This window comes from Myiozetetes cayanensis, unplaced genomic scaffold (assembly GCF_022539395.1).
Source record: "Myiozetetes cayanensis isolate MyiCay16 unplaced genomic scaffold, myiCay2020 scf10, whole genome shotgun sequence".
NCBI classification, from domain to species: domain Eukaryota; kingdom Metazoa; phylum Chordata; class Aves; order Passeriformes; family Tyrannidae; genus Myiozetetes; species Myiozetetes cayanensis.
The window spans coordinates 25,234,731-25,247,627 of record NW_026086605.1 but is presented as its reverse complement, the minus strand read 5'-3'; the positions used below and the strand labels follow the sequence as shown (position 1 = coordinate 25,247,627).

The following is a 12,897-nucleotide window of genomic DNA, read 5'->3' as shown; positions in this document are numbered from 1 at the left end:
AGCAACTCAGAATGAATAATTTTTCTATTTCCGTTGCAAAAAACATAAACATACTGATAATTTTCATCAAGTTAAACAGCACTAGGGAAAACAAATTTTTAAAGAATAATAATAAACCAACAAAATAATAAACCCAGTAAAAATAATTTAAGAAGATAAAAAGCAGTAGTGCATGCTACTCCTAAAGACCTCAACTGTTGCCTTTGTTATACAGAGAAAAAAGTGTCCAAGCAGTTATTCTGCAATGAGGGACAGATACATGTCCCCATCAAGTGAAGATGCAGATCACATGCAGACTGCCTCCCTCAGGATCCATAAAACAGACTAAACAGGTTAAACTGATGTATTGGATCCCCTCAACATCTAAAACGGAAGCAGTAAAAAATCGGCAGTCAGCACTAAAAAAGTCGTCCAGGGAATAACAAATTGTGAAGGATTAGTCATTGTTTCTCCCAGTATAGATGTTAGGGGGCAGATCATATGAATGCCTCAAAGTATCAGACAGAAGACTTAAAAGTTGCCTTCTTAGGGAAAATAATTAGCTCGCAGGGCTCTTTGCCAGAGGATTCTGCGAAGAACAACAACAATATAAATAACAACAACAATATAAATGGGCTCCTAAAAAATTTGTGCAACTAAATGGAAGTAGTGACCAGTAAACACACTATTCAAGAATCAATCTGAGATTCAGGAAGCCTCTAAACACTCACATGGCAGACTCCACAAAAGCATATGAGAGAAAGCTTCTTGGGTGGCTTTTTTTTTTCTCCCAGCTCCTGTTACTGGTTACTACTACAGAACACACAGAGGTAGACTGCTCTTTGGCCTGTCCAGTGTTGCCATTTTGATTGCAGATGTACCCTACATTGGCATTTGGCCCATTTGGCAGCTTTTGTGCCTCTTTCAGAATGAGCCCAACAACACATTTTGAGGCAGACATGGAGTTGGAATTATGGACATACATTCCCATGTTACTATACTGCTTTGCAGATGGAAATGAAATTGTCACAAAAGGAAACAAATTTAAGTGCAAGACTAAAAACTTGGCATTTCTTTGTCATTTCTCCAGCAGCTTTTATCATCTGCATTCACAATGATACTCACCATTAAGAGGGACTGACAGTATGGTACAAGTTCTGTAGAGTATTTTAGCATCCATATATCCATTTGCTATGACATGAATTTCTAACTCCAATGCCCTGCTTGGGCTGATCAGTGGCAAAATGTTAAGTCTGAATACCCCTTCAAACTGCCTCAATGAACAGGGGCTAGCCTGTAATTAACTCATCAGCACACATATACACACCTTCTCTGTATGTGGACTTTTTATTTCCTTCTTTTATGTTTTGGGTGTAGGGGTTTCTTAAGCTCATACCTATATGTTGCCATCATCTTCAGGCCCCATCAACACCTTCCTGGAGCACTCTGACCAACAGACATTGGTAAGATACAGTTTTAGATATATTTGTCATCTGCTTTCTGGATAAATGGGCTCAGGTCTTATGTCTGCAAGTTCAGAACACTTATTACAACAAAAGGTGACCTCTTTAAAGTCAGTTCTGCCTCTTTGCTCCAAGTGTTGAGCAGAGGTGTGTCATGCATGGAGGGCGAGGCAGGGGGAGCAGCCTGCTGCAGGTAGCAGCCTGCTTGGCTTATGACTGCAATGTGACTGTGGCTGGGATCTCCTCTCACAGGAGTGAGGAAGAGGTAATCCCAGGATATGACAGAGAGGTCCCTTTCCCTCATCCAAATCCCTTTTATCCAGAACTTCCCCAGCTCCATTAATCCCTATAATTCCATGTCCAAGCACTCCTCTGATACCTTCCTTATTTGTTGCAATCCCCTTTCTCAATAGCTCCTAAACATTCCTGTTCCATCCTAACTTCCCTACTTTCTCCCTGTCTCCAAACACATTCAAATGCTGCAATAGCAGCAATTATTAAAACTATCTCAGCAACTTGTGCAAGTGGAACTTTATGAAAGAGAAATGCCAGAAAAATTAAAGCTTGCTTAAATAAAAATGGCAAGGAGCATCATAACAAATGTTGTCTTCACTGCCAGGAACTCTAGGTTACTGCATTGCATAGTGTCTGAGTACTCTGCACTACAGGGTGACAAGTACACTCCTGCAGGCACAGGGAAGAAATATGCTAGATCTCTGTTTGACAGTCCAATTAAAACAAATCAAAGGCAATACTGCACTCAAACATTACTTTCTTGATTTATCAGTATTTGGTGTAATCTAGTACTTAGAAACACCCGTTCAAGACTGTATCACTCCAACTAGTGGCATAAACTGAATGGAAATTTAAAATCCATGTCTGACATTTATATGCCCAAACCCTATGCAAGGTGATTGTTCTTAAATCACACAGAAATCACCAACATCTTCCTCTAGACAGAGAGACAAATTCAGCACATATTATCTCAACTTTATTGACAGAAACTGGGGCACAGACAGATCGAGTGACTTGCCTAAGACTTCCTCAGGGTGACTTATTAGAGTGTCTTAAAGACAAAGAGATCAGGGCTTAGTAACTACCCTGTATGACAAAAGTGTATGCACTGGGACCATCCAGCACAGATAGGTGCATAATAACCAAACCTTGAGACTGAGCAGGCCTTTATAACTCTACACCTTGTTCACAGGTCTGACAAAACCATGTGATGCTACACCAGCAACAAAGCAAGTTCAGGCTCAGGCAAGGAGTAACCAAGCTGCATTATCACCTCTGATAAAATCTCTCCTTAGTTTGTCAGATTTACCAGAGCCTGAGCCTAGCACTATATTTGCCTTCATCTGTGGTCATAATCCACTGCCAGCCTTCTGTACACACTATATAAATGTCATTGCTTACTGCTGGCAATGGCAACTGGGCGTCAGCTGCTGAATACATAACATTAGAAAAAGTAGTCTGCAAGCAAGAACAAATCAGAAGGCCACCCCTCCTAGAAGGTGGTGAAGCAGAGGTAACCAACTGCCCGTCACACAGACCCATCCCTCTCAAAAGTCCTTAAATGACATTCACAGCTGTCAATGTCAAATGACCACTATCAAACACTGCACAGCATTTGGCACCTAAGGTTTGGCAGTCTTTAAACTTCTTCCCTAAATTGAATGTATTCTGAGTTTAGAGGTTTTCTGGTGACTAACACATCTCCATAATGCACTTGTAATAAAGAACAAATTGCATGAATCAAAGTAGAGGAAAGAGTGGTCCTGTGCTGAAAGGACTGGTTTAAGATTCACAGTTTTACTGCAGAACAGGTCACATCATGTGCAACTTTGGGTAAGCCATTTTGGCAGTGCAGAAATGTGATCTTGTCTTCCCATTTGGTGTTCCATGAGGGTTTATTAACAGCATTGAACCTACTGAAACAATTTGTGTTCTAAATATTATCAACATCTGTGACTATTGGGAGGATGCAGGAAACAAGAATTGTCTCTTGTTTGTACTACATCTGGCAAAAGCGGGTTGTGATCTTGCTAGTGGTGTCCAGATAATAAAACTGGGGGAGAAAACAACTACAGAAAAGGTTAAGAATGAGGTTGCACAACACAACCATGCCACGTGCATGCACACCCTCAGTTCATGCTACACAAGGGCACTAAATGACTCTTAAATTCCATCTGCATCTTCCTGAAAACAGGAATTCAAGACCACCATAAGCACCATAACAAAGACAACCACAGAACACCTGTAATAACAGGATCTGACACAGGGTAACCCAAGATAAATTTTCAGCAGTCCATTAGCCTTTCTAAGATTATTTCTGATACTGTGCTCATGAAGAAATAAAAAAGCTGAACTCCATGGGCTAAAAGTATTCAAATCTCCCCTTCTTCTAGTGGATGACTCCAAGAGCAACTCATACCCACAGAACCCTTGGAGATCTTGAAAAATCACAATTTCCTGTTTGGGTTTTTCATACTTTTTTTTAGAAAGTAAGGAAAGGAAAAAGAAAGCATTACCTATACAGCACAGCGACTAAATAAGCAACGAGGCGAAGCAAAACTCCAACTACGACACCATAAGGAGGCAGGAGGGGTCCAGGGGTTGTCATGTCCATGGGCCTGGCCCTGGGTGGACCCCAAGGGCTGACCGTGACCCCTGAGGGGGATAAAGGAGAACTCTAGCTCTAAGTCAGACAGCAATATTCTCCAACCTTTGCCAGAAAGGGTCGTAGTCTTCATCTTCCCTGAAGCGCTCCCTGGGACTTCTGTTTTTTAACACCCTGGAGTAGAGAAACTGTGCTGCAAAATTCATTGTAACTCCTGGTGCAAAGCAAAGCTGGGAGACTGCTGGCAGGGGACACACTTGCCTGTGAGAAGTGTCAGCCCTGCACTGCCTGGGTGGGAAATAGCAGGTGACGTGCTGTAAGCAGCTCTCAGTGCTGGCTGGGGGAAGTGCCTTTGAAAGACATGGCTGCTGCTATTTAAAGAGATTATTTCAGAGCCCAACCTGTCCTTGTTAATTTGAGTCAGGGCCTGGATTATGCCTGGGTGACGCTCTGTTAGCAGGGCACTTGAAGCTTTAGTTCCTCACCGCTTAGCTGTGGAGCAGGATGCCGACCCGCTGCAGGGCCCGCGACCGAGCGGCAGGCTCTGGGATGGGCAAAGCGGCAGGAAAGAGGTGCTTGTGGTGGTTGAGTCACTGCAGGGATCCTTTAAGGCAGCACCAAGGGACACGGGGCTTCATGACTGAGGCACAGAGGAAACTGATTTACTCCTTTGGGTCTTCTCTTGGCACGAGTCCTGTAACAGAGAAACGTAGATATCGAGATCATACAGATAGAAAAGACTCTCTAGGGAAAAGACTGCAGCAACATATATATGTGTGTGTATGTGTGTGTATATATATATGTATGTTTGTAAAACCCCATCTAAATCTGTTTTTCACTGTCCTACAAGTGCACTAGCAAAAGGAACAGTTCCAGATGCAGAATGGCTGTGCAGTGGGGATGGGGCAGGGGGTCCTTCCATGGTAACTCTCCTCTAGAAGGTAGTCCTGATGGAACACAGTCTCCCTTTCAGACCAGGTGTCCCTTTCCAGGAATGAGTGTACCCTCAATATCCTCTGCTTTCTGCTGACACAGTACAAAATCCTAATCTCCAAGACAGAGAACGGACATATAATAAAATCTAACCCAAGCTGTGACCTAACCCTCCCCACAGGGTATTGTGAGAAATACTATAATCTGATTTATATGGGAGAGAGTCAGAATAAATGATCAAATAGTCTTCTGGGATCTCTAAAATAGTCTGAGCTATGCTGGTTAAGCCTTCCTTACACTGGCGTGGCAGGCAGGCCCATGGTCCCCTGACTTCATCAGTATTGATGAACCCCCAGATTCACAATTTTTTCTACTTTCTCCCACCGAAAACCCTTTTATTCTTCCCTTTCCAGGCAGTAGATGCACAGGTTGTGGTCATGCCATGTGCTACAAATGTCCCCAACCCAGCAGCACATTGCTGCCAGCACTTACAACCCCACTCCTGAGTTAAGTTCAGGCCAAATTCACTCTGAGTGAAGCACAGAGAGAAGGTGAGTGGAGTTACTACTTTGTTCATACATGTCTGAACTGCAATGGTGGGCAAGAAATGGAACCTAAAAGCACTGAAAATGGTAGTACCTAGATTTTGGGTGTCTGGGAGTCCAGACCAATGTGTTCGTCTCAACATGAATTCAGTTCCTCACAAATGAGGCCCTGATCTGCGATCGACACTCACAGACCACGCAGAATGAGGAAAACGACTTTCAGGACCATTTCGTTAAATAGTCGGAAAAAAACTCACCAAGTTGTTGCAGGACAAAAGTACATGAAGTACTGAATTGCTGTCCTTCTAAAACACTCCCAAACAAGCAGCCCACTAGGGAAAAAGGATATCTGGATATTTCTGCTGTAGGTTTAGGCCCATGTCAAACACTCATTCAAAGCCCTTACCACTTTCAAACATGTCCACAGTGCTTTGAAAAACACCAGAATTACCACAGGAAGGAAAAGCTACCTTTCAGTTTTGACTTTTATATGGGGGGAAGGAGGGGATAGGTAAAATATAATTGCATTGCTGGTATGGTCAAGTGATATCCAAGATAATTGCCATGAAACCATCGAGGACAACACTAAGTTACAGGTCACCCCAGATGACATTTCTTTTCAAATCTAGAGTTTCTCACTTCCTCCCAGCTGCTCTTTGGTGGTCCTAAGGAAAGACAACCAACACCTCAGTGCTGTATTGCTTTCCAAAGGTTTCATTTACAATTTCCATATTGCCACCACTCACACTTCGTGTGTTTGTGTAAGGAAATCAGCTTTAAACATACCTGAGACCTCAGTAAAACCACCCTTGGTCAGGAGCACTGTATACATCTGAAATGGCAGTTCTTGAGCCATATTTTTATCCACATCATCACACAACAATATCTTGTACTTAGATAATTCTGAGTCCAAAGAAAGAAATAAACCACACACTTTAATCAATGCACAAAACTGAAATTCAGCATTCATGTGTTGGTGTGTAAAGACAAGCATGATTAGGACTGGAAAGAAGTGGAAAATCCAAGTTTCAGAATAACAGTTTTACACTCATCAGGTTGTATATGAATGCCTGCCTTCCTCTCTCGGTCCCTGACACAAAAGCCATTAGAAGATAGCATAATGTGGAAAATAACAGCTGCTTCTTTTATTAGAAAACCTTTTAAGCAGTGTTATGCTGCACTTTTCCCAAACTAAAAATAAAATTGCACCATTATGCTGTGAAAATGGAAAACAATGCTTCATTCTCTTGTAACAAGAGAGGACTCAGTTTGGACAGCACTAGGAGAAATAGCTATTGCCATTGTAAATAAGGACTTTATTGAATTACAGGACTTGAAAGACTGTTTTGAAGGGTTAGCCAAGATTTTCCCCGCACTAAATTAGATTAATAACATTTCCAACCTCAGTGAGAACAGCATGGGTGGGAAGCGATAGTCTATCCAGAGTAGAGAATTCTTTACAGAATTTGATCAGTTGCAGAAGGAAAGAGGGTGGAGACAGTCTGCAGTTAAGCCAAGAAAAGCAATAAATGTTATTCAGAGAAGAGCAACTCAGAAACCCAAACTGATCATTTAGGATTATGCAACGTATTGAGGCAAATGCGGTGGTAAACCACTATGATAATCAGTATGGATAAATAAATACAGACAATTCATAAAGAATTGCCAATTAAAAAAAAAAAGGAAGAAAAAAAAAGGAATAGACACCAAAAAGCTTCACATTTCCTTCTAATTTAGGATACTAATTTAACTTCCATCTCAAATTCTTCATAAATCAGTATTTATAGAGTAGACCAGAGTTTCAGCCCCCAGTGTTTGTATTCGTCAGATAGCAACTGACCCATGGCAGCGAAATTTCACATTCCAATTTGTTATCTCTAGGGAGCTGAGAAAAGGCTGACGAGGTAGACTGAAATCATGGAAACAGATTTAGTTTCCTCAAGCTATATTTTGCAGCAGTTGAAAGAAAGGGTAGGCATCAATTCAAAGAACGTATTTGCTGGAGCAAGAGGCAAGAGGGAAGCCTGGGTGTGCTTTGTCTAAAATGTTACTACGTAAGACAGACTGTGTCTGTTTATCAGGTAAACGGTTTGCAGAAAGGATGAGACATTTTTCAGGACAAGAAGTAAAAGTTTACATAAGAGGTCAAAAAATTATGTTCTCAAAACAGTATTTATATCCATAAGAGGTCTAATTCCAAGATGTTGGACCAATAGCATCAGATGAGCAAAAACTGGGAATTCCAGCACAAAGCTTATGTTTTCTTCTTACCAAAAAAACCCTCATTCTCTGCTACTGAGACTAAATAACTGATGAGAACCATGAAAACATTTTGTGTTGCTATTTGGGATATTTAACTCTGTGGTATCTGCTTATCTCAGTTTCAAGTGGTAGGATAACATTTTTAATACATGCAGAGGCAGTGGATTAGCATTGCAGATGCATGAAAGTATCCGATAATCTATTCTAAGCCCCCACACAAAATTGTATTAATGAGCAAAGAGTGTATCTAGATATCTTTGAATAACATGAGATACCTTATGTTATCACTGACTCCAGTGTTTTTTGTCCATCTGGGTCTAAAGTATTTGTCAGGCAGTTGTGTTCACACAGAGAGAAAGTGCGTCAGCCAAAGCCCACCCAAGGAGTCACTGAAAATCCATATTGGATTGTCTGTGCAGAGCACAGCAACTGTGCAGCTTCACTCCTGCTCGTTCAGACACATTAGAACATCACAGTGGTACCACATCATTCCAAAGTACTACTGTAATCATTAAAGTCATTTTCACTAACAGAGATCACCAAGCATTCAAATGGCAAGTGAATGTGAAATGAAACACAATTAACCTTTTTTTTTTTAACAGACTTACTCCCAAAGAGATTCTGACTTGCCACAGTCTGTAGATAACTACTCCATGATGCTTTCAGAGGCTTAAAAAGTTTTCAAAGGTGTTTTAGCATGTAAATGCTTAGATATCCAACAGCAGTGAAGAACAGATGATGGTTTCTGCTGAACATAAATCACTGCTTTGCCGGGGTGCCACTCCCAGCCCCTCTCAGTATCCTCACTGACTGAACTCCTGTGCCTCCCCACAGATTAAGCATGTCAAGGTCAGGGTCTGTCACTTGTGTCCGAGACACTCATTGATCTAAATCCCCTTCCCTCCCCTCCTGCTGAGCCTAATTAAAACACTGAACTCTCGGTTGCAGTTCATGCTGTGCCGGAGATCAGCTCACCTGGGCTGTACCCAGCCCAGCCCACAGCTTTGTCCAGTGCTATTCTGGGAAGAGGAAAGCGAAGAAGCCGCCTGAGTCAAAGACAGAGCGGCCCCTGGGGTAACCTGGTGGCCAGAAATAGATCACCTCACTGGCCACCTGTGAGGCAGCTCCCCAGCTGCAAGGGGACATTCACCCCTGTTCTTCAGCCTGGTCCCCATGTCCCTTCCCCTGCCCTTCTGCTGGGGTGCTCCCACCATCTCCCCTCCCTCTCTGTCTGCTCCCACGCTCTCCTTCCACCAACTCCATCAAAGTTGTGCAATCAAGTCCCTCCCAACAGGCATTTCCTGGACTTGGTGTCTAACACCATCAGAACACTTTGTGCACCCTGGATTGCTATAATTTTTTCTAAATTCAAACCACTAGCTTTTGCCCTATCAGCTTGTCTTAATTCACTTTCCTAGGGATAAAGAGATTAATTTGGAATTATTTATAGCATCCTGATAATTCAATTGGCTCCTCTGTCCTCACCTCTGATGCTTCTCATTCCTCAAGCACATGCAATGAGCCCTCCATTCCCCTTTCATGTCTTACATCCTCTAATCTTCTATTTCTTCTTTTCTTGGTGTTAATAAGCAGAGACAGTCACTACTGTGAAACAAAAAGTCATCCCTTCATTACTATGTAGATGGCAAAAAGTTGTATTCAAGAAGGAAAAAATAGATAGCATTTACAGAAATAAAAATACAGAATTACTTAGATTAACATCTGCATTAAGACATAAGATTTTTGTTATTACAGTGAGTTGCAGTGGTAGGTCTAAAAAGAACAGTTGGGACAGATAATCAAAAGCACTTTGCTACTTCTGGACAGAATATTGTAACAGATATTTTAACTTCCTTAGAGTGAACTGGCCTCTTAAAGCAAGGAAGGATATCTTAAAATCTGACATTAGAAACAGCATCCATGCCATCGTGATTTCCTACAAGCATGCTGTTTCAGGTGATAATTCTCACTCCTACTTGTTTCATACTAACACTAACTAAATCATGCATGGAGATGCAGCAAAGTGATGGCAAGTGTAACCACTATCAGCCTCCCCTCTAAACACAGGGCCAACTGCACTTTAAAGATCTCACTAGAAAAAAAATAAAAATATGTGGAAGACAGTAGTCGAGTTCACATCTGTTTTCTAACAATCAGAATTAATGCCCTGCCTTCAGAATTTGTGGAGTGTGCTAATCAGGCTAATCTGTTCATTTGTTCATACTCTCACAAGATTTTTCATGCCTTGGATCATCTTTCAGTAGAACTCTTTTCGTGGGCACTGCTCTTCCTTATGGTTACACAATTTCCCTATGGCAACTACCACAAATTCTCCTATTAAGCAGTGGCATTATGAAAGTATTTAAGTTGTCTTTTAATGCAGTTTTGCAGCTGGAATTAAAGAGGTGAGAAGCCAGTACCATACAATAATAACTAGCTGTCGTGTTGGGGAATCTTGTTGGACAGGATCCACCATGTGATTAACTACAAAGGCAGCAGGATGAAAAAGATCCATACACATTCTTGCTCACTCTCTGCTTGGAAGCATGTATTGGAAGCATGCTTGAAGAAAAATTGCAGCTAAAGATGTGAGGGATCTGTAATAACACAGGAACTACCACTATCCTGCTACAGGACTGTATATTCTCTGACACACATATTTTAAAAGGAGTCTCAACCAGGGATTTTTACTACATTGGCTGTAAAATTATACATGTACTGTAAATTTTCAGAGGAATGGCAGTGGAGTGATTAGCTTGGCTTCTCTTTCTGGCAAGTCATTCTTCCCCTTGCACCTTTCCGTGACTTCGTGGTAATTAAGAGGAAAGGAGAATAGGCTGATGAGCAATTAAAAATGTGATTTATTTCCAGCTGTTTCTCTGTTTCACTAAATATCTCCAGTCATATGGTAAATATTACCAATATTCAAAGGCTTCACATACATGGCTGATGCGTTCCCTAATAGAGAAAGGTACAGAGCTGCTAAGTAACAAACCTCTGTTACACTGCTGTTTGTCATGACTCGTGTTCAGCAAGGTGCTATTCAGCAAATGAATAGCTTCTCAGATATTAGCTGCTCCTTCACAGAATGAAACTGTTGGTTCAGTTTCAAGTAATTATCTCATTTGATTGGTGTGGTTTGCAATACTGATCTGCTAAAGACACTAGATGAGTAATTCTAATTTGGGAATAATCAAGTACTTCCCCCATGAGTATTATTTTCCTCGAATATTATTCACCACGGACTCACAGCTCTATGTCACATTTTTATGCTACTCAGATGGGTGGACACAAAGTTACAACAGCAAAGGGACACAGCCCTGTATAGCAGAAAATATAGCACATATTATCAGATCACCATGTGTGCAATCCATGACTGGGAGTCAAAAGTCTATTCCTGAGTCACTAATTTAGCTGGGAATATATTTAATACAGCTTTGTAAGGACAAAGGTTTCCTTTTTCTAAAATGGGTAGGCACACTGCATACTGTATTTCATAGGGGGTCCTGAGGCATGGCCAGCCTGAAATCTGTCAAAATGGAGGGACATAACAACTAGTGAAAAATACGAAACAAACACAATTCACTAATATTCCATGTGACCCACCTTTTCCTTCAGGTTTCTGAGTCAGTTTCCTGGCAGATGAGTGCTCAGGAAGCTGAAGCCACAGCTTCAGAAAACAGCCTGAAGCCATCGGATGCTTACCTAATGCTGGCAAACAGAATCCAGCTCAGTGTGCTGGCACCAAGATGACACCAGAGAGTCAATTCCCACAGCTGACTCACAGTTGGCTTTAGGCATAGTACAAAATGTATTGTTTAGAAGAAAGCTGGACCAGAGTTGTCTGCTCCATTACACATACACTTGCTAACTTCTCCAGGGAGGGCACAGAGACAGAGCACACTCCTGACAGTACCTCACACTATGAACCACGTGATATGAGAGTCTTTTACAGCATCAAAGAGTGTGCCTTTATGACAATAGCAGGAGAACTTCACGCTTTTTGATGTCCCTTGCAAATCAAGGTAATAAACACTAGTACAAGTTGATATATAACAGACTAGAGAGGGAATTGCACCGGCACAGAACCTGAAGGCTCACACGTTGAAGGCTCAGCCCACGAAACCTGTAACACCAACAGAATCTGCCTCATGAACAACAGAGGGATGGAGACTCTGTAGAGACTGTCAGGGATGTGGTGCTAAGACTCACTACTATCAAAAGTTTTAAATGGCAAGGTCTACTTCATTCTCATGAAATCACCACTGCAAGAGGCCCTTCATCTGCCTTAAGAAGCAGCCCAAAAGCTGCACACCCGCTCTGTGGAAATCAACCTCTCCAGGTAATGAAATTCTGCTTCTACATCCATTCAACTACTGTTCCAATCCAGCAGCCAGAAACTGAGTGAATTAAGGGAGTGAAAATAATTGGTCTCTTCTAAATTGATCACGAAACAGGCCTCATTTTATATAAGGTGTTCAGTAGCCTTCAAGCAGCAAGAACTGGTCATGAGCAGCTGACAGAAATTAAGCCTATGATAAGAACTCAAGGAATCTCCACAGTCTGTAATAGAGAGAAACCTTCTCTCAGGGGCAGGTAGGCAGAACACACAAACCTTGCACTGATTTCATCATCCACCAGTGTTAAATCCAGGGTAGAGATTATTCTCTTTCATTTCCTTCTCTTCAGGGTAAGGCACTTTCGTCTCCCTACAAGGATGGGTTTTCTCCAATATTTTTGTTCCCTGAAGTAATCTCCACTTAATTTTCTCCGTGTCTCACATAAAGTCCCAAGGGACCACAGTACAGTACACTCTAACTTTTGCCAAGTGTTTGCTCAGCTATACCCTCTGTCAGCCCATGCTGCAGGATTCCATGCCCAATAACAATATGATCTTTTTCACATGGCATGTACGTCCTCTGTTGACACATATCCTTTATTTATTCTGTTCCTTCTCCCTATGCACTCTGTGGGATCACTGTGCACTTATTCATTTCTTTTGCCAAGCATTTGACTAGTCCAAGAAAGTGATACAGAAAGACTGTACCAAAAAACAAGCAAAAAAAGCACCTCCCAAAATAGACTTAATCCTTAT

At 41.7% G+C, this 12,897-nt stretch overlaps 1 protein-coding gene across 2 annotated transcripts in view; it reads right to left on the bottom strand.

Annotated features, from left to right (window-relative positions):
* Window positions 1–12,897, bottom strand: part of LOC126650687 (L-threonine dehydratase catabolic TdcB-like) — a 48,530-nt gene that overhangs the window by 29,205 nt on the left and 6,428 nt on the right. Inside the window, exon 1 of one of the 2 annotated variants that reach the window (XM_050335800.1) lies at window positions 4,168–4,268. The exons of the other annotated variant lie outside the window; for it this stretch is intronic. Coding sequence (XP_050191757.1) covers window positions 4,168–4,268 — 101 coding nt within the window. Of the gene's footprint in view, window positions 1–4,167; window positions 4,269–12,897 lie in introns of those variants that run through there. 2 annotated transcript variants of the gene reach the window in all.